The sequence below is a fragment of the Daphnia pulicaria genome, chromosome 1 (assembly GCF_021234035.1).
Source record: "Daphnia pulicaria isolate SC F1-1A chromosome 1, SC_F0-13Bv2, whole genome shotgun sequence".
NCBI lineage: Eukaryota > Metazoa > Arthropoda > Branchiopoda > Diplostraca > Daphniidae > Daphnia > Daphnia pulicaria.
Window position 1 is genome coordinate 9,845,344 of NC_060913.1, and position 24,011 is coordinate 9,869,354.

The window sequence follows — 24,011 nt, forward strand, 5'->3', positions numbered from 1 at the left end:
ATTAGTTGGTTAGGACTGTACGACTGTAATGACAAAAATTAAATTCAACTGAATATGCCAAAATGTATATTGTCTAATTGGCTGGGTTGTCCAGCTTATTTTTCAAAAAAATAATCTAATTGAATTCCCTAACCAATTAGCCAGAGTCCTACTCAAGAACAGCTGCTCATATTGCAAGTGGCACAGAACCCAATTCCAAAACGGGCAGTCTAATTTAGGACGATTGTTTTATTTAATTTTTTTCAGAAGCGAACACCGGGCATGTCAATCAATCAGAATCTTGTGTTTGGTGGAAAGGGGCTCAGTCAGCAGTTGGAAAAGTATTTAGGAATTTTGAGTTAACCAGAAAAAATATTGGCCAAAAAGTAGCTGCTGTATTAGGTGAACAGTGACGGAAAGTGCAAATGATGTCGATCAACGACGGTCCACATAAAGAAGAGGGAAAAAAATCTGAGAATTCCGTTCTCAACAAGTTACTAATCAAACGGGAGAAGGAGTGAAAAAAAGAACAAAAACTAATCAATTTATTTTCCGTAGTGACCGTATCCATTTCCAAAATTGGAAGCGGCGCTGTTGCCAAGGGAGGTGATGCCGTTGACTGCCTGGAGGGCGGCGGCGTCGATGGCGACGCTTGAAGTCTTGGCAGCCGAAGCGTAAGCCGCAGCGTGAGCGGCATTTTGAGCTTGAGCGGCCTGAGCCGAGCCGGCCAACTGGACGGACTGCTGGGCGAAGGCGTTGTGGGCGGCGGCGGCCAACGAACCAGACTGAGCCACCTGTTTTGGGACGGATCAATGGACGTGAGTTACATTTTTAAATGACAGAATCCTAATCTAATTGTCAAATGATGAATCAGGACGTATACCTGGAAAGCGGAGGCAAAGTTGGTTTGGGCAGCACTGTTGGAAGCGGCCCAAATGGATGGGCTGGCAGCGGCCAAGGCTGCAGCGATTTCACCGGCCGCTTGTTGGCTTGTTACGGCGTTGAAGGAATTGTGCAGCTCGTTGGAAGTCACGGGGGCTGTGTACTGGGCCACGAATTGGGCAGTGGTGGCCAATTGTTTGTTGTAGTCGCTGCGCACCACCGACGCAATGGCGCTGGTAGCCCTGGACAATTTTGAAAAAAAAAAATCCTATTGAAGCGGATTCTTTCGTACTCAAATTAGTCACAAAGGATTTCATACGAGCTTCCGGCAACGCCTGCAGCGTTGGCTAATTCAGCGGCAGCTGCGGCGCTAGCTGCTCCGGTGTCGATCCCGCCGTATCCTCCGCCAGTTCCGCCGTAAGCTCCGGCTCCGGAACCGAATCCGTAACTACCTCCGGACGCACCACCGTATCCGGAGCCGCCTCCAGGGGCAACAGCCGCTCCTCTTTTCTCCTAGAATCAAATAAGTAAATGAGGTAATTATTAATTTTTTGAAATTTTTCTTATTTTGATCCTGAATCCAACTTACGCGATGCAATTCCACGTCATCGACGGGGAAGGCACAGACCATGGCGACACCTGAAACGATCAGAATAAGTCGAAAATTTAAAATCTGGCGATGATTTGATTTGTAAACTGTAAATGTAATTCAATTTATTCGTCATACCAATGCACAGGAGTAGAACGGAGCGTGCCATTGTATATTGGGAATGGGATTTTTAATGTTTAACTGATTAAAGCTGTTAACAAATTGCTAATTTTAGTCGAAATGCCTAGTCGTTTTATACGTTTGCGGGTTCTGCCCCCAAGTGGCCAATTCTCCAACACCGGAAACCCTTTTCCAATTGAATGGTTGATTTTCGTTTATCACTTTCCCTGATTGGGTACAAAGCGTTGGCTTGTTTGAATTGTCTCATTCGAAATGAAACCTGTCAAAAAAGTGATTGGATTGGCCATTTCTGACGACAACAAGTAAAGTAGAGCAATGATCGTTATGCCGTCCCAGTCACGAACCATTTCATTTTCAGGTTATAAACCCGCTAGGATGATGGTGAGACTATACAGACCGGCAGCCATCTTGTGTATTCAGGGAAGAAGAAAAAAAAAAAGTACAATCAGTGTCTGGACTTGAAAGAGAATCAACTTCTTCACGGCTACTTGGAACTGCCGAACAAAAGACGCTATCCGACAACAGGAGGAATATAAAACGGATTTCACTTTCGCGATCGCTTCACACTAATGCAGCCAAATCAGCTTCAAGAAAGGCGAAGTACAATCCTAGTAAGGTAATAACGAGATTGGAAATTCCCAGTTAAAGAAAAATGGAAAGTTTTTTTAATTTCTTCGACATCATTAGTGACTATTGCCGAGTATCGCTAGAGGCAACAAAGCCGGACAACAGATGTGTAGTGGTACGGATAACTAACTAATTATTCTATAACATTATATTATTGTAAAACAGGAAAACCTGGGATAAACAAGTAGAAATCACATCACAAGGTGGGGAAATCCATCTAAAACGTGTTTGATGAGCTGCATTAACACAGCAACGTTAAAACGACGACGACAAACACGTCAACTAACAGGGAAACTAAAGTATAAAAACCCATTCGAATGACCCGCTTTAACTCACATTGTTTTTTATCTCTTCGGTAGACGATTGTTCTTCAATTTCCCAGTCAATCCGAAAATGAGCCCAATCGCTTTAACGGTAAGCCTTTCATAATCAGTTCTGGTTAATTGATGATAAGCTTTTCTTTTATTTTGCGCATCAGAAAAATCTTGGATCGGCCATGCTCCTCGTCGCATTTGCATTGTGCATTTTGATTGACGTCAATCCAGGTGTTGAAGCAAGTAAGGCTACATCACAGTTACTTTTCAGAATGCAACATAATTGTGGAAACGGGTCTTGAATCTTTTATCTTAATTCAACAGAAAGCTTCGCAGCAGGTGCTGGACGTTTTCCTTGCGAGGTTGGCTGCCAGGAAATTTATGAACCCCTCTGCGGCACTGACGGTTTGACTTCATCTGCATCACCAATTACTTTCATCATTTTTACTAATGACGTTGTTATTATATTTAGGCAAGACGTATCCAAACAAGTGCACCTTGTTCGTAGAAAACAATTGCGATGACACTTCTCCCAACAGAATCCGTAAGGCGTACGACGGTGAATGCAAAGCGAATGCAGGCTACCCCGATCGTGAAACTTGCATCAAGGAAGCCCTGAAGGACTGTATTGGTCTTCAAGTGATAATTTGTGGAACAGACGGAAACGTCTACCGCAACACGTGCGAACTGAGGGCTAAAAACAAGTGTGATGGCACTTCCGTCGGCGTAGCACCTGCCTCCCACTGCCGGCCGCAATGACAAAAATCCCTTTTTTATTTACGGTTCTATTAATTCAACTTTACCAAGCGATGCTGGATATCACAACATGTCAATTGTATCCTCATAAAATTTTCAGTTAAAGGCATTTCACTTTTGCTGTAGATTTTACTAGATTTCAATGCACAAAATAATGGAGATAGGACAGTTGGTCTTGTTGTTCTTTCACCATCCTGTGTCCTTCGTTGCGCAATCAAAGTGACTGACAACGCCCATTAAAAAAAAAACCTGTTTGGTCATCGGTGTCGCTATGAGCCTTATCAATCCCAGCAGAGGGATGACGAGCGCATAATGATGAAACTCGACTGGAAAGTGTCTCGTCTCACACATCCCCTTTAGCTATTGACAGACTAGCGCTCTTCTCCTCCCAAACAAGTCGACACTTTCAAGCTACCGCCAAAAATTGTTAAGCTAAAAATGGTAAGATTTTCATGACTTGTTTTAAATGATTGAAAATCTAAATTCTTTTCTTTTGATTTATAGTCTCACATTTCCGCCGTGTTTCTCGTCGTCTTGACACTGAACTTGTTTATTAACGAACCAGCTGGCGTTTATGGTAATATGCACAATCATTTCACATATAGCAGATCCTAACCAGAATACATTATTATTTCTTAGGAGCACCAAGTTGTAATGTCTTTTGCACGTTCGAGTACAACCCCATTTGTGGAACGGACGGCCAAACTTATTCGAACCCGTGCTCGTTGAATGCCAAAAACCATTGTGATGGAACGGTGATAAGCAAAGCTTACAACGGACGCTGCACAACGGACGCTACTACTCCGACTTGCACGGCTGATGATGAAACCCCACTGGTGTGTGGTTGTCCTTGCGCCATTCGTTGTTCAAACGAGTACAACCCTCTATGTGGAAATGATGGGAAAACCTACAGGAACCCGTGCCAACTGGCTGTCGCCAACTCTTGCGTCGAGAATCCCGTTCGCAAGTGTTACGACGGTGAATGCAGACATTGATATTCACTTGGTCTCTGACTGTTGATTTTCTACTGGCGATAAAATATCTTGATAATATTTTGAACGCTCTGATTTCGCTATGAAAAAAAAAACTTAATACAATTTAGTTGAACGGGAAAATGTGGACCTGTTGAAACAATGAGAAAACATTTTCGGGATTGATATCAAGTAGCAAATGTAAGGCTAAATTCACTCATCCAGGCTCCTGTATTATTAACTTAGAGTTATATTCCTATTACGTTGCACTCAACAACTGGTGTAATACCCAAAATTACCTGCTCTTGATTTGAATTGCAAATTTTTGTGGTGATGTAACTTTGGGATTACGTTTGCCAGTACGAAATTAAGGTTGCTTCTACCCGAATAATAGACGCTCTATTTATTGTTCAATCCAGATCTCAAAAGCTTTACCTCAAAGAAGAAAGACCTTGCATTAATGTAAATCAGAAATTCGCCTGCTAATTACATTTTTTCGTAATCAATTCGCAGTGACTCCAATTGAAGCTTTTTTAAACGGTAAAATATTAAAGTACTTCAAGGAGTTTCCCGCTGCCTCCCTTGATTCCGAAATCAGAAGATTGATTCACCACTTGTTAGAGTACCGAATTAGTTATTGTATTTACTCGTCGGTGTTACACTGTTAAAGACTTGAGATTTTAAGAAAAATCGATTTACCAAACTATAAAAGGCTCCGAGTGACTTGCAAGTCTCACACATTTTGCTAGCCTTCTGCAAGGTATGCAGACGTTTCTTTTCCAATTCCCTTTTTAAAATTAAAGTTTTTTTCCAGTCGGTAGCCGAAACAGCTCGCAGGAGCCTTTGCCAGTGTGTGGATCAGATGGCATTACGTACCTCAACCTTTGCCATCTGGACGCTCATAATGAGTGCCGTGGCACACGCATCGAAAAGGCCCACGATGGTGAGTGCCCTCCTCATGAGCACTGCGTTCCCGATCACAATCCAATCATGTGCCACTGCAACGACGGCCACGTCGTATGTCGACCTCGCATTCGTTGTAACAATGTTTTCAAGCCCGTCTGCGGATCCGATGGGAAAACTTACCGAAACGCATGTCAATTAGCTGTTGCAAACGCTTGTTTTAATCCTGACGTCCGTGTTTGTCATAAAGGCCCATGCCATTTTGGACTTCCATAGACAAACTCTTTTTTTCCCCAAGAAATCGATAACGAAATCTGGACATTGCAACTGACGGGGTTTAGATCATGAATACAGGATATTATCCAATCAATATTTAACTGTTTTGTTTTCTTTTTTAAAGAGGAATTAAAAAGTTTTAAAGCGCAAATCACAAAATCAGAGTTTTGATTATTTTAGGACGGCTAGTAGAAAAAACGTGTCGTCTGCTTTTGTTTTGTTTTAAAATGAGACGAAGGTTGAGGTGAGCAATCCGGTATTAAAGATGACATTCGAAATTCAGTTGAAGGTAAAATTCAATTGGAAATAATTAAGTGTATTGCTTATTGCTTAAGTATTCTTTAAATGTTTAAAGTCAATCTGGAAAGCAATTGTGTTGATCTGTGAAAACAACTTGATGTAGCTGCACAAATTTTCCTACTTACTCTTTGCTTTTAGAGATTAAATTGAAATCATTTTTGAATTTCAAAATCATTTACTAATCTTAGTTGTGAAACGAATATAAGTTGTTTGTCAACAAATCATGCCAGTGTTATTCTTATTCCTGTAGGATAAGCACAAGAAAATTTGGAAAACAATCACGAGGATATTAAAAAGTAGCATGATGCCATTTTCTTGCCAGTTTTCTTGAACTTTTTCATGCTACAGTTTTAGTGTTGTATATTGTTTCAACTGTTATGAAATAGTGTATCATTACATGTCACTTTCAATGTTCGGCTGTTTCTAAGAGGAACAACACAGGAATAATTTGCTGACAAACCACGCTGTGTTTTCCAATTGAGTTTATTGAATGATATCAATTATCAATGTTTAAATTTTGCTCTTTTTCAAGAAAAGTGGAACTAGAAAATGCTATGACCTAGTATAGAGGACTGGGACCTGCCGCCAAACCGGCACCTCCTGGTATTTATTTGTATTTTAAAAAGGGCTTAAATATTCTGAACCAATTTTTTTTTCTAGTATCAACAGTGATGGGTAAAATGGTAAAACCTTCAGGAACCCGTGTCAACTCGAGCTCGCTGAGTTTCCCGTCCGCAAATGTGACGCTGACTGTAAATCAACGTTAATTAGAAATTTGCCAGCCAATTGCATATTTTTGCGTAATATTAACTCACAGTGCTCCAGCAACTGAAGCTTTTAACGGTCTTGTACTTTAGGGAATTTCTTGCTGCCTTTCCTGATTTTAAAATCAGAAGGTTTCGTAACACCACTTTTTATTACCCAAATAGTTAATTATTTACTCATCGATGTTGTTACACTCTCATAGTCTGCAAGAGGATTTCAAGACAACTCGATGCTGCCGATTTACCAAACTATATAAAAGGCCCCGAATGACCAGTTATATTCTCACACATCTTCTTAGCCAGGTACCAGTAAGGTTCCAACGTTTCTTTTCCAATTCTTTTTCAACAACGAAGGGTTTTCCAGGGTAGCCGAAAATGTTCAAATTCGTCTCAGTTGTAAGTAAATTGACAATTTTTCTTGTCCTTTTTCATTCGCATCTTTAAATTTTTCCCTTTTTGTTTCTGTTAGAAACGTCAAAGTCCCATCGTTTTCCTTGGCGCTTTTATGATGGTGAGCCTTTTCTGTGGCCAACTGGGCGTCTACGGAGGTAACGTGTTTCAATCATTTCCCCTGATTTCTTATTGGTGCGCTGACTAATGTGAATTCAATTATTTCTTAGAAACCGATGCCAGTCTCGATAAAGGTGAGATTGCGAATCTTGAAGAAGATGAAATTGCAAAGATGGCGGTTCCCTGCCAAATCTTTTGCACGCTCGAATACATGCCAGTGTGTGGAACAGACGGTGTTACCTACTCCAACATCTGCCAGCTGAATGCTCATAACACGTGCCATGGCACAGACGTCCAGAAGGTTCACGACGGTCCTTGCCGTCCTCATGACTCGTTCTGCGTTTCCGATCCCAATCCACTCAAATGCCGATGTCTCGACGGCAAGGTCGTATGTCAAACTCCCCAGGCTCAACCTCAGATTCGTTGTAACAATGTTTTCAAGCCCGTCTGCGGAACCGATGGGAGAACTTACCAAAACGCGTGTCAATTAGCTGTTGCAAACACTTGTTTTAATCCTGACGTCGGTGTTTGTCATGAAGGCCCATGCAAATTTGGACATTTGTAGACAAAATCTTTTCCCAAGAAATCGATATCGGAATCTGGACACTGACTTTTAATTTAATCTATTATTTATTTAACAATTTTAGTGGGTTTGGGTTTTAGATAATAATGAATACAGTTTTGTTATCCAAACAATATTCAAACTGTTTGATTTTTTAACTAAAAAAAAAAGAAATTTAAAACTTTTTGCGCAAATCAGAGTTATAGTTTATCATCGCCTCATGGGTTATTGCTATGGGTCGTATATTGCCTACCATCGCTATATGGTCGTCCTCTTAATTATTACGACCTTTCTTAATTATCAACTGTCTAGTTATAAGCCGTCTTAATTTTTGCCTTAGGTCCCTCAGGTGCAGTGGCCCATCAACTGCCGTTATAAACTCTTGTTTTGCTACCTATTATGCATCAACCCATTTCATCAGAGATTAATGATCTTTTGACTATTAAATTACAGTTTCTCATTGCGCTAGGAACCGAATGATGAGGCTTGGTGTTTATAAATATGTTATGCTTATATTTCCTTGATCTTAACCGGGTATGGATTATCTATATTATATAGTAGTCCGGTGATTGTAATTGGTTTCTTCGGCCATTCCCATCAATCGTCTATGTATACACAATATATTCAATCATGAAATTACTTTGTTTTCATTCTCCTTTCTTTGTATGTTTTGTGCTACATTATATAATTATTTTGCCTTATCCTAGCAGTGATTGGATGGTTATCTCGACGCGCCTTCACAAGGGAAAACGGCGAAAATGTGATAGCTGGTTTGTTTTTCTTGTGAAAAGTCGTGCGCGTCACAGCGTGATCGAATTCTCTTGAACTTGAGTCGACCTTTTCGTATGTGAGGAATGAGATCTGTGTTGGTAGGCTCGTCTGAAACGAGGAAAAAGTCTTGCTGAACGGGATGCACGATCGTGTTATCGACAATTGTTCCAGGTGGGACGTTCTTTCCACGGCCACTCTGTTTTAAAGGGAAGAAATGTCAAATTTGTACAAAAACTAAACTTGTTCATTAACAATAATACCTCATCCCTCTGATCTTCCCGAAAAAGACGAGTATGATGGCGCTTCTGGACAACAATGAAAAATGTTGTTGAACGATAGTCTTTTTCGCTGCTCGTCTCTAGCGCTGTATTGTGTGTACGCTAAACTATTGTGTGTCTAATGATGTGTATGATATAACCTGGGCCGTAGCATTTTATAATTTTTTTTCGACGGTAGTGGGGAGAGAGGAGTGAGAAGAAAAATAAAAGAAAGATATTGTCATAGACCGACTTCACGCCTTCACGGTCATGCACGGTTCAGAGTTAGACGAACTGGTGGCATTTATATAGCGCTATAGGATCCGGCATTCCTCTTGAATGTGTGTGTGCGTGTGTGTGTGTTTTTTCCGGGGGCTTGACTAGCGAGTTTCACGTGTGTGTGTATCCGTCTCTCTAGACTTTGTGTACGCTTTATTCGGCAAGCAATAGATGGCTTTTTTAGGCGTAAATTTCAAAATGACTTTTTCTATTTCGCTCGATGTCATCTATAACAAGTTGTTATTTTAAACTTTGTTGATTGTTGTCTAAATTTCGTAGCAAAAATTTTTGTTTCTTTTGTAGATAAATGCCTAGATATAATCAAATGCGGAAAATACGGAAAAATGTATCCGTCGATGATATTGTCCATTATCCCACCACGAAGCCTTTTAAATTTGAATCCTTTTTGGACCAAGGGTAAATTTTTATAATTGCTTTGCAAAAATTAATTTAATCATTCTGTTTATATGTTATTTAGATTACTGTTAGCTGATCCCGATCAACCGGTATACCTTATTAAATGGAAAGGCTATGATGACAGTTTCAACTCTTGGGAGCCAGAATCTTTTTTTAAGAATGATAAGAGATTATTGGCAAAATTCCAAAAAGAGTAATTTAAAGAATTTTTAACTGTTTATTGTTTTATTGCTTAATTTGTTTATGTCCTTGTTTTCAGATTCTTAGAAAAAGGTGGAGACCCATACAAGACGGTAACGGCCGAAATGGTGGCGCACCAATACGACGATAAGGGACGCTCCACCAGAGCCAGCGGTTCAGAAGATCCTCAATCCACCGACAACACTCCACAGCCACTTCCGAAGAAAACACGGTATAGCCTTCGGAGTGTCCAAAAATCCAAAGAGATCCCACAAGCCCACTCGGGGGCACGTGGTTTTGCACGGCAGATCTCGGAGCCATCCACATCCAAAGAGATCCCACGAGCCCACGCGGAGGCAAGTGGTTTAGCACGGCAGATCTCTGAGCATAAGGATGATGATGTGACGGTAAATAATATGGATCAAATGGATGTTGATCGAATGGATGAGATCGATGATGATCGTCCTCCGAACACCGTCCGGCCTTATGCAAAGTACACCGTCAACCACATATTCAGCAAACCTTCAATCGATTTTTAATAAAATCCTTTGATCGAAGACCTGATTATGGAAAATCTGGTGACTTTGGTTGAGGTAATGTAACATTTCAAAGCATATTTAAATCTTGAGGATTTTTTATTGAAGTTTTAAAATATTTTTAATTTAATTGATTCTAAATATTAAAAAGGATATTCGTATTGAGCCGGAACATCAAGAGGATGTCAGAATGGAAGTCGATAACCATGATGATGATTCATTGGTAGTCGACGACCGTCACCAAGAACAACAACAACAGCATGCAATTCCAACTACTCCGGCTCCTGCTTCACCAATTCTTCCCCTCGTTGCCGTAGCAGAGTCTGCAGCCTGCATTACAGACAATTGCTGCAGCCCCTGACAGAGAAGAAGAGGAAGAAAATCTTCAAATTATGACCCAGCTGGCTCCTGCTTCACCAATTCTTCCCCGCGTTGCCGTAGCAGAGTCTGCAGTCATGCCTCCATTACAGGCGATTGCTGCAGCCTATGCTACGGACAGCGAAGAAGAAAATCTTCAGATAGTGATCCCCCAGAAGAACGCCTTGATGTTGAACCATTGTTGATCCCCCTTCCAATGCTCAACCCAGCCGCGCCTGTAAAACCTAAATATAAACGAAAACCACGTTTTCGCACATGTAAGAAATGTGGAATGCGGCATCATTATACTGCTAATTGCCCACAATAATAAAAGTTGAGGTTTTCCAGGTATTTTACGTTTTTCAAGGTATTCCATGCTAAATAGACAAACAATAAAGGAAGAGGAAGGAAAATAAAAGAACAGAATCGAAGTAGAGCGAATTTTTTTTTTTGTTAAAATAAATACAAGCCGGGCTATAACCATAAAGGAGACAGAAAAACGAAATGCCCCTTATTTTTCTAGTGCGAAATCAATGAATAAGACATAAAAAAAGAAAACTGGCTTTAAATAATAGCATTCTTCTGTAAAAATTATCAAAGCAAATGCGAGTACTATCGATTTTGTCTTATATATTATAAAGAGGTAGAAGTTGCCGAACGTGTAGGAGTCTTTCATTTTCGCATGCGCGATCGTGGTGGTCGAGTTGTGTAGTTTATTTGTGGTAGCCGCAATCTCACCATGATGTTACTAAAGTTGAATCGACACAGGATCTGGCGTAATAATTAATGCGTGTGATACCGTGCAATGAAGCAGTCGGTTTCTTTTATCAATTGTTTTTAAACTTTTTTCTCCAATTTTGATTACGAATTTAAGTTTTTTAAATAATTTTGATGTGAAATAAGTCCCACAACTTATCTAAAACACAATAAGTTATCGTTTGAGTGGAAATATTTGAAACGCCCGTTAACAACTTATTATAAAGAATTTGGTCGTCATTAGCTGTTCATTAAATTTGGTGATGTGGGGTGTAGTGGCTAGAGCGTCAATGCTTTGGAAAAAAGGCAATGATGCTCTGGTTTCGATCCCCTGCTGAACCCGTCATAAAACTGTTGGCCTGCGCCTTGAGGCTGCGGCATAAAAACAAAATGTTATTAGACAGGATCCTTGATTGCTTTCAAGGATATGACGTTAAATTCGCGTCATTAGAACTTTACTTGGATAGTGCGCGTTACAAATAAATCAAATTAAAACATCTTTTGATAGTACATACTAGAAAGAAAAATAATCAAACATTTTCCACTGCAAGGTTAAGGGGACGGGGTGAGGATGTAACGCGAATGAAACGATTTTACAACACCGAGGACAGCAGCAAATATACTTCTTCTGCTGATTTCATTCAAATCAACAAAATTTAAAATATTGAAAAAGAAATTTAACTTGAGGGGGTGTCAATTCAACAAAATCATCAATGACGCCCATTCCATCGGTGCCGATGGTTATTTCCACTCCCTGAGAAATGTAAATAACCTTTTCTGTTGGTATTCCACCTTTCTTAAGTTTAAGCAAAAAATGCGCCTGAAAACAACAGAAGTTTTTTATTATTATTATTTATTACTTTGCTATCGTGATTGTAATGATTTTTACTCACATGGTTAGAAAGTTTCCCAGTAAATTAACCAGGTCCGTTAGTGACTATTCCAACCGCGCAATTCTCTCTGTAATAATATGAGAAAATGTCAGTGATGTGGGAACCGGTCATATGTTGGCCCAAATCGGATCCGCGGACGTGATTAGTACAATCAGTAACCAAAGACAAAATTGATCCATTGATTCCACATTCCTCCAAAATGTGTACTTCGAAATCAAGATCAAATTTTGTCTTAAGATAACTGAGAATTGCCCTAGAGTAAATTTTTTTTTATTATTACATTATTTACACATTTTTTCCAAACTTACTTTTTGTTATCGTTTACATTCTGACGTAAATTATCAAAAATTTCCTGTTTAATATGTGCGCCACTGGAAGATCGTGATACCAAGACAAGGAATAGCACGGGGCAAGTTGCTAGCATTGGCCGCATAGGTGCCATAGACCATGTGTCGCAGATTGTTTTCATTTGTGGACCATATTCATCACATGGGTCACATTCTTCAGTTATAAGCGAAACTTTTTCATAAGTTCCAAAATGGCCATCGTTTTGACAAAACACGCCGTGTGGCTCTTTGTTGACACAAATTTTTGAAATAACCCCATTCTTAAATATTTTGTAACCACTTTCCCTTTTAGGTAGTGGGTATGATGGGGTAACGGACACTATAACAAAACAAATACATGTCCGATCACACAAATTGAAGAAAACAACAGAGTAACTTACCTTTTTCCATAAAACTGTTCATCATTCCCTCCTGATCTGGCGCGAGTTTTTTAAAGCTTTCGCCAAGAAAGAATCTAAATCCATGTCAATTGGACACCGAGTTTTGGTGTAAATATTTCTTCTACTTTTTTCAATAATGTTATCCATTTTAAGGCGAGTAAAAAATAACTACAATTCTTACTGCGTTGATCGCGAAGACTGGACTACAAGTCTAGATAACTACCTTCCTTTTCCCACAAAAAAATGGCGTCCAATCCGTGAGCTCTTATTGGTTGGTGATTTTCCTTTTTCCAGTTGCCGCGGGGTTTGGATAGAAATGACATCTTTTATCGATGACTAGCGTTACAAGCGATGAAATTGCAAACTACACCGGAATCGGAACAACACAAATATGCTAGGTTATTCACGCCCAACCGAGCTTTTAGGTGAGTCATTTTCAAAAATCAATGAGTGTTAATCAATTTGCTTTAATAAGACATTCTATTTCAGGTTCATGTGGATGATAAGTATGATAGCCCATCGGTGGATGTTGGCGCCCGAGTAGGTTGGCTGGAACGTCTGGGCCGTAGTGTAGCGGTCGGCGGTGGCGATCCTTCCTGTAAAAATTGGTGGTGATGATGCGACTGCCATCTAGTTGTAATCAGCGGCGACGTCGAGATGGAAGAGGAAGTGCCACTCCGGCTGTCGGCGAAGCGCTGGCGTAACGATTTCGCCCGGCTGATGACTTCCTGCTGCCTGTAATCCATTCTTCCTCTTGATCCTTTTCCATTTCAATTTCAAACAAAAAATAAAACAAGAAAACCAAAAATTTAAGGAAATTAAATACACATGACAAGTCAAAGTCGGATCAAACATCACAAGAAGTTCAAGAAGTCGACGTCGACTGATTTCAATTGATTCAAATCTGATGATTTCAATCCATTCCACGTCCACGAAATGTGGGCTAGCCCACGTTTGACGAATGAAATCTCTAATGGCGAAATTCTCGACAGCAGCTGAGATCACCACAATTAGTAAAGTCCGATTCAAGTTGGCATCGGTATTAGTAGAATCCAGTGACGCGTTCGCCCAGTGTCGACACTTTGGTTTTTCTTTGTGATCAATGTCAACAGGGTACTGAAAAGATACCACGTCGTTAATGACTGACTCATTGATGTCTGCTTGCAGAGGATCAACAAAGGGTATGGGTTTCAGGCCTAGTCGCCGGACAGTGTAATCCGTGTAATCGAGTGCAGAGCTTTGTCTTAATAAAGTTTCAATAGAGTTCTTTGAATCGAACGATTTGAGTTCTGGATTGTGTGGTGAACGTTCAAACCTAACCATTACAAAAAAGAAAAGAATGAAAATCACCGTGAACCAAACTCCTCTGGATATCCATTTTCTCAAAGATCTGTTCACCATATTTAATAACTGATTTTAGTTTGACACCAAGTTTGCATGCACTGTGTCACTGCAGAACGTGAACACTGAACCCGTCGTCTAATTCTATTTACTTCGGTTTACAAGGTCGTATGTCAAACTCCCCAGGCTCAACCTCACATTCGTTGTAACAATGTTTTCAAGCCCGTCTGCGGAACCGATGGGAGAACTTACCGAAACGGCAGGGCCGCAGAGAGCTATTTTGGCGCCCGGGGCAGGCGTCGTCCGGCGCCCTGCCACTTTCGAGTAATACAGTTCTAAAAAAAATTGGACGAAATTTGACGATGAACCAAATAGGCTTTCATTTATTTTAGTTTGCAGTTTTCTGGGTTATTACATTTCAAGATAGCACAGTAGTCTAGTTTAACTAGTCACTTCATCCGTGCAGTATTTAATATTAGTAAAGCACGTAAAATCCAATATTCTATGCGCATAGATCGTTATTCAGTAGATAGATCCAACAGGCATTCAAGACATCACAAATCACAATCACATATTTATGCAAGGCATATTTTGCGAGCTTTCCTCGACGCGAAATTTGAAATTACTTCTTCATACGACACGGATCTGGCCAACTCGTTTTCAATAGATAACATCATAAAGCTCGAAAGCCTTTCCTGTCCCATGGTCGCTCTAAAATAGTTCTTGATGATTTTCATTTTGCTGAATGACCTTTCTCCCTTGGCGACAGAGACTGACATCGTATTGAAAATCCGCAGAAGGATGCAGATCGATGGAAACATGGGTTCTAGCCCCTTAGAAAAGATCTGATTGAGGAGTTTCAATGAGTTGCCAGGATTAAACAGGGCCCCTTTCACGCGATCAAAGTGACGAATTTCTGCCACAAGATCTTCTTCATTCACGTTGGTAGAGTAGAACTTGGCAAGCTCACGGGCTTTTCGTTCTTGAGCAACAATATCATCAGTCAATGACCATATGAAATCAAATCTAGCATAAACCTCTTTAACGACTTCGAATCTTGATCGGATTTGTTGTATAAGATGATCCAATCCAACGTTGAAAACACTCACCTCGAACTTCTTCTCTGCGCCGTCGTGGAAGTAGGCTGTATTCGGAGGTTCATCATGGTGCCTTTTTGTTTTCCTTGTTCGTTTGACTTCAAAGTCCTTTTCAAAACCGAGAGATTCGGCCACCAATTTTGCTTCTGACAAAAGTTCGTTCCATGACGAACGAATGCGGCCCAAATCATCTAATAGCTGATTGATGAGGATAATTTCGTCGTCAATTGCAATTGAATTAGATTGCAAGAGACGACTGACGTCGTCCACCGCTTGAAGCGTCTTGAGCCATACAGTAAGAAGGACCACCGTATCAAAAGATTTTAACCATTTCTTTAAGGATTTGGCTTGATTGACCATTTCGCCAGTGTGAAGTAATTGGAAAATCGTTTTCATATCGCTTACTCGCTTCTCTCACTTTCTCACTTTCGTCCTAAAATTCAATTTAAGTGTGAAATAACATAGACGATTTCCTATTTCAAGACACATCATTTACAATCATTTATTTATTTCTTTTATTTTTTAATTTCTGTTTTTTTTTTCGCGCCCTCCGCTTTTTGGCGCCCCCCGCTTCTTGGCGCCCAGGGCAGCTTGCCCCTCTAGCCCCCCCCTCTCGGCGGCCCTGCCGAAACGCATGTCAATTAGCTGTGGCAACCACTTGTTCCTCCATCCATCCCCAAGTGCGTGTTTGTCATCAAGGTCCATGCAAATTTGGACATTTGTAGACAAAATCTTTTCCCAAGAAATCCATAACGGAATCTGGACACTGACTTTTAATTTAATCTATTATTTATTTAACATTTTTAGTGAGTTTTATAGATAATAATGAATATAGTTTTGTTATCCAAACAATATTCAAACTGATTTATTTATTTCTTATAAAAAGAAATTTAAAACTTTTTGCGCAAATCAGAGTTATAGTTTATCATCGCCTCATGGGTTATTGCTATGGGTCGTATATTGCCTACCATCGCTATATGGTCGTCCTCTTAATTATTACGACCTTTCTTAATTATCAACTGTCTTTGATAAGCCGTCTAAATTTTTGCCTTAGGTCCCTCAGGTGCAGTGGCCCATCAACTGCTGTTATAAACTCTTGTTTTGCTACCTATTATGCATCAACCCATTTCATCAGAGATTAATGATCTTTTGACTATTAAATTACAGTTTCTCATTGTGCTAGGAACCGAATGATGAGGCTTGGGCTTGGTGTTTACACTATCAAAACGGATCTATAAAAGTCTCTGGGAAGTGGGATATATACGTCCCAGTTATCCTCATATTGTCAACCATTTCATGACCGTCCAGTGGCGAAGGACCTCCGCAACGAATTTCCTTCCGCACCCGTAAAGATAATCGACACTGTTAATCTTGCACTAAATAAAAATGTGTTGGCGAATCCTTTCTATGGTATATCTAAAGTAAAGAGTTCGTTCACTTTTAACCCAATTTCACTTTACTTGTGTGTTTTAGAAAGCTCCATCAGCCACATTTCTCGTCGCTTTTACATTGTGCATTCTGAATAATCAAACAGACGTTAACGGAGGTATGCTACATAATGACGAAACAAGCGATGAAACACTTAACGTCATTTTCTTAAATTCTTTGGCGTATAGAAGTCATCACTCGAAGACCTTGCAGAATACCCTGCACGCGTGAATACAATCCTGTATGTGGGACAGACGGGAGAACGTACGCCAATCCATGTGTGCTGAAAGCCAAAAACATGTGCGATGGTACTCGTGTCAGAAAAGCTTACAATGGCAGATGCGACTATTATGGGAGAAATGAGTTGGCTTTTTATCCATCGCGATTATTGACGAGAAGTCAAATATTTGAAAATTATTACACGATGAATTACTGAAGGGCTATAGTCTAATTGAGGTTATACACTTAAATTATGTTTTTCAATTTTCTTATTTTGAAATTGAATAAATGAATCGATTCAGTCATGAACTCCATCTGTTGTCTCTTACCGACGTTATTGGCATTCCAGAGCAGACACCTCTGCTGGGTCGGGCTGTCTGTGCATAAGCTCCAACTTCCAATCTCCATGTCAGATATCCCATGTGAATCCATTTCCATCGTCGCCGTAATGCATTCAACTTGTGCCGGAAGACAAACAGGTAATCATTTTTACCTTTTCTTCCATTATTTCTTCTTGCACTGCCTAATTATGCCCATGATCTATCGTACATTTGTTAAGTCGGAATTCTGTAGCTCAAGACCAGCCGTCTTGAGGTCAATGGCCTTTCATTTGTTCGAAATACTCGTCGTATCAATGGGATTCCCACATTTTCATTTTTGGTTTTCAAAATCGTAGAAACGGGGAATTAAAAAAAAAAGTAATGCCAAGACAATGTTCGTAAGACAATCTAAAACCTTCATTTATGTAAATTCATAATCGAATCATGAAGATTCCATGCATGCCTCGCTAGAGTCGGACAATCCATTAATGTTTTCCCTGTAGCTGATATTCGTTAGAGTGCAAAATCGGTGTACAGAGAGAACAAGAAAGACAAAGTATGTGGACCATTTCCTCGTAACAATGTGTGTTAGTTTAATTATCTATCAGGGACAGGGACCCCTTCGTTCCCAGAAAATACTAATGGAATTTTGACGTTTGTTATTCAAGTGAAGAACTATGACCGCAATAGAATGAGAAATGAGAAGAATGAACAAACTTATGAGCCTGTGTGTCGTCTGTAAAACGCGCCATGGATACGGGGAAATCGGGGCTTGGAAACTGGTTTCTCTATTGTCACTTTTTGCTGGAAATTTACGAGTAAACGGATCAAGGCTAATTGAATTCTCGTGGGCATTTCTAATGTGCTGACGAATAATTTGTGTAATTTTCAAGCAATGACCCTTCATTTTTACCTAAGAAAAATAAGTTGACTGCGCCCTGGAGAGAGTAGCGATCGATACTGAGAACTTCCATTGAACCGAGTTTTCTGGGTTAGAGCCGAAAAAGTGTTAAGTTGTTTCGGTGGGGGCAAACTTTTCCTGTTAATCCTTCATTATTGTATTCATTTTACAGCTCCATTCAATTTTGCAACCTGTTGGCGGCGGCACCTGAATTCACTCCTGGGAATATCAAACTACTAACACGTTCCTCTCCGCCCTTCTTAAATGTAATCTCAGAAAAGGTTTGACGTGAGGTACTACGTTTTTAAAATAAAATAATCACAAATATTCAAAAACCTTTTAGCAACGTTTTTTTTTTTTTTGTTTTCCAACTTGTAGATGGCAAAACGTATTGCAACCCTTATCAATTTTCATCTGGATTCCGAGAATTTCATTGCAATGCAATGGAATGGTTACTGTGATGCGGAACGAGAGAATGTAAAACTGGTTCACTAGGGTAGGTTGCTCAGTTATCTGTCAAACCATTTCTGCAAACTCTTGCCATCCGAGCGTTAAAAAAATTTTTTTGAATTGATAACTATCCACTTCGAAGGATTGATGTCAATTCTATCAGTAAAGTCGCCCCATTCTTTTCTCTTCGAAGAAAATCGTCTTGTAACCTGAAGGACTTTCATGCCAACCATTATATCTTACCAGACAAATATTCAAGTGGGGTGCGTCAGGTAACGCTTTTTTTATTTTTCGCAATCTTCTGCAAACATTTTATTTTAAAAGGATAATAGCTAATGGATGTAATTACCAGCCGGTTGAAAACTATTATCGCCCGATATTCTTAGTTGCGTAGTCTTTTTTTTTAGGGCTTTGCTACCAAGTTTAAATTTAGATAGTCGCCATAGTGCTACTTGTGCGTAAAATGTGACTCGTGTTCTCGAAAAACGTATATTGACAAGGTCACTTTCTTGTATGTTCCAAGTCGACGGAGACTCCTACGAAGAACACATATTGATTGCAAACAAAAATAATAGCACTTACCCCCTTTTTTTCTATCACTCAACAACTTTCACAATATTCCATGATTGATTTTTTAAAACCTTCACTCAAGATAAAAAACTCGTTTACTTTCCATTCCGCGCTAGCGTCTTTTAAGTTTCTATTTCTGTCACTGGTGTATAAATGACGCATAAAAGGTTTCCGCAAATAACTGGAAGTATCTTTTAATTCTTAAAATTTTTTCTACACAAGTCGCACTTCCAGAAAAGTCTTTAACTGATATTGTCTATATGAAACATCTGTTTTCAAGCGCTCGCATCAATTGCATAGCGTTTTGGAGAAATGAACGTAATCCATCAACCGTACACTGGTCGAGTAGCCCATACGTCGTTAGTTGAAAAACTAACTGAAAGACAATTATGGGAAAACAAATAGAAATCAATAATTTGCTTCTCTTTCGATTTCTTTGAATGTGCAGCTTCCACATAACAGGATTTGTTGTATAACAGTTGTTCGAATCCGAATGTCTCTCGATTAGCGACGGGAGTTGGCCCTGAAGCTGAACTATAAAAACCTCCGGTTACAACCAGTTAGTCGCATACATTCCTCCAAGTTTAAACCGTGACGACAAACGTTCTGTCGCTTCCGAATTGGTTCGACGTCTTTCTAGCTGCAGCCCGGAGTAACCCCCCGATCCTTTCAAATGGTAGCATTTTCATTATTTTCACACTTGCCGCCTTGTGTTGTTTTAAATGTTGTTTTAATTTCCCTATATCTGTGGTTTCAGTTATCTTTAGGCTCCGCTCTACTTCCTGTCGTCCTTGTAATGTGCGTGTGGAATAGCAAGGCAACTGTCCGCGGAAGTAATCACTTTAATAGTCCAATTTTCCACTTTATTCTAAAAAAAAATAAAAAATCAATTAAAATTTACTAGAAAATTTGAACGGACCTGATCGTTGCAAGATTGGATGTTTACTGGACGACTATTATCCGCTCTGTGGCACAGACAACAAGACTTACACCAACAATTGCTTTCTCTATCTGAAAAACAACTGCGAAAAGCCTCCCTTTTCAAAGGTCCACAAGGCATACGACGGTGTGTGCGTGTCCGGTCAACAAGGATGTGAACTGCCCTGTAATGGTCCTGGATATCCGTTCAACCCCATTTGCGGATCCAACGGCAAGACTTATGACAACGAGTGTGAGCTGAACGGCAGAAACAAGTGCGATGGGACCAAGATTGAAAAAGCTCACGACGGAGAATGTGAACCGAGCCAACCTGAAGCTATCCCTTATCTATAAAGAAGAAGACTACCGTGGAATGTATAGCTCGCTATGTGATGGGGGGGGGGGAAGGATTGGGCGGCAAAATGTACCCGGCTGTTAATTACGTCAATTTACTGCTGGAATCACGTGGATAGCATCGTGATAAGACAAGAACCGGTGAATCCAGTTCAAATGAAATTAAATGATAAGTATATCTTGGTATAATTGCCTAGTAATATCTAAATGTGTCTGTTTGGACAACAGACGAACCGAACCTGTTATTGTTCTTGACATAATATTTCAAAATGATTTATAGAAAATTTTATATGATTTTATTTGAATATTGTTGTGAAAATGATCCGTTATGGAATAAAAATAATGTTGGGGGGACCAACATCCCGCGTGTAATTAAAATAAATGTATCTTCTAGAACTTATCGCAATCCTTTTAGGATCGTGTCGCAGAAGACAAAGTCCAAAAGGCTTCCATCACATTAGCATACAGATTTCCGCGATTCTTTCTGCGTAAGCGAACATATTATCTTCCGTCATATAGTGTACGAGTTATAGTGTACGAGTTATCACGTCAATCGGAAAACGTCAACACGCGGTCAAGTTTTCAGTAATTTCCATATTTGGAAAATTCTTTTTTCTCTTCTTCAATTCTTTCTTTTTTGGCTTTAGATAATTACATTTGTTGTTTCTTGACGTTGCTTCAGGGCAACTTTGCCACCGGACACGAAACATTTTCCAGGAAAATATGTTATTAGTGTATACGGTAAACTTGTTTCATTCATTTCATGGAATTATGGTTTCAGTTTTACAAAAAGGTTACCAACAGGTTTTAAAAAAAGGCGCATACTTCAGAAAGCAAACAAATAAGGCAAATCAAACCAAAATCGGTTTTTCTGGCTTGCAATTAATTGGTTATTGGGTTACGGTATCACAGTCCATCCTGGTTGGAGTAATTGCAGTAGGACTAATTAGAAGAAAAAATAATGAGCATAGCTATAGTTGAAGACGGCATTACAGTTTGAAATGTGCCACAATGGGTATCTCATCACAATGAATATAAACGGATAAAAGAAGTTTTAGAAAAATCACGAATCGAATCAAAACGTTCTTTTCATATCGCATCAGTCATACATTCTCATTCTAGCTGTAAGCTCGTAATAAAAGGTGTGAAGTCAATTTAGTAGCGAAACTTTAAAAATAGCCTTCGTGTTTCAACCGGTTTTTATTCAGTCAACTTGATTTGCCGCATTTCAAATTCGCTCAGACTTGTGTGTGAATGTGTGATATTACTAAAGTGCTCATCTATAGACTCCGCATTGCGTGAGTGAATCAAGTGTTCAGGAAAGAAGGTTGTGTTCATATTGTTTACAATTAAGAACAAGGAAAAAAAACCATTATATTTTGTGTAATCTTGTGGGAACTGGGAAGTCATGTGTATAATTCTATAGTTCTCTCCCTCACCCAATCGATGTAGGATGGGCGGATGGGCGGGATGGCGTTGGAGGGGTGGGGGGGGGGGGGGTGTACAACCGCCATCTTTTTATTTCAGTTCACGTGCAGCCTTGGTAAGAATGACTGCTGACAAGTTTCTGGAGAGGAAAACACTGGATTGGGGGACTTATCTTTAATCTGATATAAGTAATCGTGTCCTTCAAACTAAGTAGCCTACAAACTTCTTTGAAGACGACTCAAATAGTTGTTGGAATTTGTCTGCACAGTGTCGATCGTCAACTCGAAAAAATTCCTGTGGGCGTATTTCGGGGTATCTATTTTAACAGATAGCTGATGGTATAATTTTTGTATTTTCATTGTCATTTTGATGTTCCCAAGTATTAAGGTACAATGGAAAAGGTGCAAATAGACCAACTTCTGTCAACACAGATTCCTAGGATTTATGAAAACAACACCGATATTCTGCTAGAAGATGAAGCTCTTCCTGGCCAACAACCACCTGTACGTAAAAGATCTAACTGTAAAAACAAAATTACACTTTTTTATTGTGAATAACTGAAGTGTCACAATTGATCAATTAAGTAATAGTGAAAGTTGTTTTCCACAGGCCTATCAATGTTATAAATCAGTATCAGTGCCAGCATGGAATGCATATGCCTTAGGGTTCCAGTTAAATACACCAACCAGTGAGGATTCATACCCATTTGGGGCAAATAAAGAAAATCTTAGTACTATTAAGGGGATAGTTACACAAGTACTATAAACTGCATATAGTGATTTTACACTCGATCAGCTGCTAATAATGAATTTTTTTACAGATAGCTCCAGAGGAATTTTCTCTTGAAGATGTGAGGCATTTACAAAAGCTAATCAGAGATCTCCATGCAGAAAACATCCAAAAAACACTGTCATACATTAAACTGGAACAGGCCTTTTACTCCATGAAAGGTCTATAGGTTTTATCGTTAAGCTTTTTTTCTCTTTTAATCTTCAACAAAATTATGTCTTATTTTCTCCGAAGATGAGGTTGCAGATTTAAAACGGGGAGCTAAAATGAAGCAAACGAAAGAAACTGGAGAGAGATCAAAACACCCGTCTGATGAGTCGGAAAATAAAGATCCTGCAAAGGCAAGTTTTATTATAAGCTTAAAGGATCAAACAGAAAGAGCCTATCAAAATGTCATTCACTTGTTTTAGGAATTATCCAAGATTAAGGAAAAATGTAATGCAGTGCAGAGCGAAGAAGCTAACGTCCCGGGGCTGGTCGGTGATGAAAGGTATTTCAATATGCAACAAATTCTAGTCGAAATGTAGTTACTTATCTTCTTTTATTGTTATTTAGATTTCAGTATTTCCATGCTATTGTCAGCGATAGTAATATTATTTTGACAGAAAACAAGAAACTCTTAGATACCATGATGAACAAGGTTCAGGTTTTAGAATTAGAACTTGCCGCGTGGATGGAACGTAGCAAGGAGTATGAAAGGAAACTCCAAATTAAGTAAGTTCTTTTAATCTGGTGTTCTGTTTTAAACTGCAATTTTCTTGGAAATTAAAAATTTTTGTTTTCCCACGTTGACGAACAGATCTTCGTTGGATAACGGAATTCAAACTGACGATGTGGACATTCAGCAACGGTCCTCTATCCCAAATAATAGACACTTAGGAAGAAGTATTGATTCTGAAGAGGATACAGCCACACAGAGGGAACGCCAGAACACTCGAAATATAAGTTCTTTCGTTTACAAATATCTAGTTCCTAAGGTGGGTTTAAAAATATTATGAGAATTTAAATATCATTAGGAAGACTATTGATATTTAAATTAATTAATAGGCGAATTCTTGCTTTTCTTGTCTGAAAACTGCCCTGTGTCGTTGTCCACCAGCTCCACCTCAGTCCGGCAACACTGAAAGACAAATGGTCTCCATTCGTAAATGTGAAATTTAGTTAGATGTATTGTATTTATTGAATTTTTAAAATTTATTCTTCGGTATTGTAAATCAACTTTGAGATCATTTTTTGAAAATTATATGGTGGAGGGTTTTTTTGTACAGAAAGTAGGCTTTTGCGGGTATAAACATTTTGTGATAATCGCAGCCCAAAGATCTTAAACTGGTTTGATTGTTTGAAGGCCCGCATAATTCACTTGACTAAACACTTGTTTATTTATCACATGCGGTACTTTTGAAAGTAAGTGTAAAAGGGAAAGTTTCGAATTTTCGACGATTTTGACTA

The 24,011-nt window shown here is 39.3% G+C and overlaps 7 protein-coding genes and 1 long non-coding RNA gene across 16 annotated transcripts; 6 read left to right on the forward strand and 2 right to left on the reverse strand.

Annotated features, from left to right (window-relative positions):
* Positions 1-208: 208 nt before the first annotated feature.
* Positions 209-1,713, reverse strand: LOC124348981 (glycine, alanine and asparagine-rich protein-like). The gene is made up of 5 exons (XM_046799423.1): positions 1,589-1,713; positions 1,451-1,500; positions 1,181-1,374; positions 863-1,103; positions 209-773 (listed from the first exon to the last, which is right to left on the reverse strand). Exons 1-5 carry the CDS (start codon positions 1,617-1,619, stop codon positions 525-527), a joined length of 765 nt encoding a protein of 254 aa, XP_046655379.1. The 5' UTR covers positions 1,620-1,713; the 3' UTR covers positions 209-524.
* A 672-nt stretch (positions 1,714-2,385) lies between these two features.
* On the forward strand, positions 2,386-4,403 carry LOC124335885 (ovoinhibitor-like). The gene is made up of 7 exons (XM_046789409.1): positions 2,386-2,632; positions 2,697-2,775; positions 2,857-2,937; positions 3,005-3,258; positions 3,664-3,729; positions 3,793-3,865; positions 3,928-4,403. The coding sequence occupies exons 1-7, from the start codon at positions 2,612-2,614 to the stop codon at positions 4,281-4,283; spliced, it is 930 nt and encodes a 309-aa protein (XP_046645365.1). The 5' UTR covers positions 2,386-2,611; the 3' UTR covers positions 4,284-4,403.
* Positions 4,404-5,469: 1,066 nt separating this feature from the next.
* On the forward strand, positions 5,470-6,826 carry LOC124350889. 2 transcript variants are annotated; one of them, XR_006921249.1, is made up of 5 exons: positions 5,470-5,727; positions 6,271-6,341; positions 6,399-6,490; positions 6,556-6,634; positions 6,706-6,826. It is a non-coding gene; the product is annotated as an uncharacterized LOC124350889 (long non-coding RNA). The 2 variants fall into 2 exon arrangements; XR_006921256.1 differs by having other exon boundaries at positions 6,596-6,634.
* Positions 6,827-6,851: 25 nt separating this feature from the next.
* Positions 6,852-16,039, forward strand: LOC124349420 (ovomucoid-like). Its single transcript, XM_046800005.1, has 5 exons — positions 6,852-6,898; positions 6,972-7,050; positions 7,123-7,397; positions 14,254-14,339; positions 15,811-16,039. Exons 1-5 carry the CDS (start codon positions 6,878-6,880, stop codon positions 15,908-15,910), a joined length of 561 nt encoding a protein of 186 aa, XP_046655961.1. The 5' UTR covers positions 6,852-6,877; the 3' UTR covers positions 15,911-16,039.
* On the reverse strand, positions 11,817-13,260 carry LOC124349274. Its single transcript, XM_046799751.1, has 4 exons — positions 12,748-13,260; positions 12,329-12,686; positions 12,021-12,273; positions 11,817-11,947 (listed from the first exon to the last, which is right to left on the reverse strand). The coding sequence occupies exons 1-3, from the start codon at positions 12,770-12,772 to the stop codon at positions 12,045-12,047; spliced, it is 612 nt and encodes a 203-aa protein (XP_046655707.1). The 5' UTR covers positions 12,773-13,260; the 3' UTR covers positions 11,817-11,947; positions 12,021-12,044.
* A 161-nt stretch (positions 16,040-16,200) lies between the features above and the next one.
* LOC124349805 (serine protease inhibitor Kazal-type 1-like) lies at positions 16,201-17,084 on the forward strand. Its single transcript, XM_046800661.1, has 3 exons — positions 16,201-16,595; positions 16,659-16,731; positions 16,802-17,084. Exons 1-3 carry the CDS (start codon positions 16,572-16,574, stop codon positions 17,047-17,049), a joined length of 345 nt encoding a protein of 114 aa, XP_046656617.1. The 5' UTR covers positions 16,201-16,571; the 3' UTR covers positions 17,050-17,084.
* A 91-nt stretch (positions 17,085-17,175) lies between these two features.
* LOC124349551 (ovomucoid-like) lies at positions 17,176-20,711 on the forward strand. 8 transcript variants are annotated; one of them, XR_006920296.1, is made up of 8 exons: positions 17,176-17,311; positions 18,071-18,143; positions 18,226-18,346; positions 18,432-18,549; positions 18,646-18,775; positions 19,553-19,749; positions 19,831-19,906; positions 19,978-20,711. XR_006920296.1 is itself a non-coding variant. In XM_046800257.1 (4 exons), exons 2-4 carry the CDS (start codon positions 19,747-19,749, stop codon positions 20,343-20,345), a joined length of 447 nt encoding a protein of 148 aa, XP_046656213.1. In that variant the 5' UTR covers positions 17,190-17,311; positions 19,553-19,746; the 3' UTR covers positions 20,346-20,711. The 8 variants fall into 8 exon arrangements, 2 of the variants coding, with proteins under 2 accessions (XP_046656213.1, XP_046656205.1); XR_006920293.1 differs by lacking the exon at positions 18,071-18,143; XR_006920295.1 differs by lacking the exon at positions 18,071-18,143 and having other exon boundaries at positions 18,697-18,775.
* A 1,146-nt stretch (positions 20,712-21,857) lies between these two features.
* On the forward strand, positions 21,858-23,967 carry LOC124348397. Its single transcript, XM_046798602.1, has 9 exons — positions 21,858-22,085; positions 22,154-22,276; positions 22,383-22,529; positions 22,594-22,723; positions 22,797-22,903; positions 22,973-23,052; positions 23,118-23,276; positions 23,362-23,539; positions 23,610-23,967. Exons 2-9 carry the CDS (start codon positions 22,166-22,168, stop codon positions 23,721-23,723), a joined length of 1,026 nt encoding a protein of 341 aa, XP_046654558.1. The 5' UTR covers positions 21,858-22,085; positions 22,154-22,165; the 3' UTR covers positions 23,724-23,967.
* The last annotated feature ends 44 nt before the right edge of the window (positions 23,968-24,011 follow it).

Bases quoted from the DNA above. Each gene is read 5' to 3' on its own strand.
- LOC124349805 (XM_046800661.1), top strand. From the start codon at position 16,572: ATGTGTTGGCGAATCCTTTCTATG. The intron at 16,596-16,658 runs GTATATCTAAAG...TGTGTGTTTTAG, and splicing joins GTTGGCGAATCCTTTCTATG to AAAGCTCCATCAGCCACATT. The intron at 16,732-16,801 runs GTATGCTACATA...TTTGGCGTATAG, and splicing joins TCAAACAGACGTTAACGGAG to AAGTCATCACTCGAAGACCT.
- LOC124349420 (XM_046800005.1), top strand. From the start codon at position 6,878: ATGTTCAAATTCGTCTCAGTT. The intron at 6,899-6,971 runs GTAAGTAAATTG...TGTTTCTGTTAG, and splicing joins TGTTCAAATTCGTCTCAGTT to AAACGTCAAAGTCCCATCGT. The intron at 7,398-14,253 runs GTCGTATGTCAA...TCGGTTTACAAG, and splicing joins GCCGATGTCTCGACGGCAAG to GTCGTATGTCAAACTCCCCA.
- LOC124335885 (XM_046789409.1), top strand. From the start codon at position 2,612: ATGAGCCCAATCGCTTTAACG. The intron at 2,776-2,856 runs GTAAGGCTACAT...TTAATTCAACAG, and splicing joins CAATCCAGGTGTTGAAGCAA to AAAGCTTCGCAGCAGGTGCT. The intron at 3,259-3,663 runs GTAGCACCTGCC...TTGACAGACTAG, and splicing joins GTGATGGCACTTCCGTCGGC to CGCTCTTCTCCTCCCAAACA.
- LOC124348397 (XM_046798602.1), top strand. From the start codon at position 22,166: ATGGAAAAGGTGCAAATAGACCAACTTCTGTCAACACAGATTCCTAGG. The intron at 23,277-23,361 runs GTAAGTTCTTTT...GTTGACGAACAG, and splicing joins GAAAGGAAACTCCAAATTAA to ATCTTCGTTGGATAACGGAA. The intron at 23,540-23,609 runs GTGGGTTTAAAA...ATTAATTAATAG, and splicing joins ACAAATATCTAGTTCCTAAG to GCGAATTCTTGCTTTTCTTG.
- LOC124348981 (XM_046799423.1), bottom strand. From the start codon at position 1,619: ATGGCACGCTCCGTTCTACTCCTGTGCATTG. The intron at 1,501-1,588 runs GTATGACGAATA...TGATCGTTTCAG, and splicing joins CGTTCTACTCCTGTGCATTG to GTGTCGCCATGGTCTGTGCC. The intron at 774-862 runs GTATACGTCCTG...GTCCCAAAACAG, and splicing joins ACTTTGCCTCCGCTTTCCAG to GTGGCTCAGTCTGGTTCGTT.
- LOC124349274 (XM_046799751.1), bottom strand. From the start codon at position 12,772: ATGATGAACAGTTTTATGGAAAAAG. The intron at 12,687-12,747 runs GTAAGTTACTCT...GTTTTGTTATAG, and splicing joins GAACAGTTTTATGGAAAAAG to TGTCCGTTACCCCATCATAC. The intron at 12,274-12,328 runs GTAAGTTTGGAA...AATTTACTCTAG, and splicing joins AATGTAAACGATAACAAAAA to GGCAATTCTCAGTTATCTTA.
- LOC124349551 (XM_046800257.1), top strand. The intron at 19,907-19,977 runs GTAATCACTTTA...AAAATTTACTAG, and splicing joins CAAGGCAACTGTCCGCGGAA to AAAATTTGAACGGACCTGAT.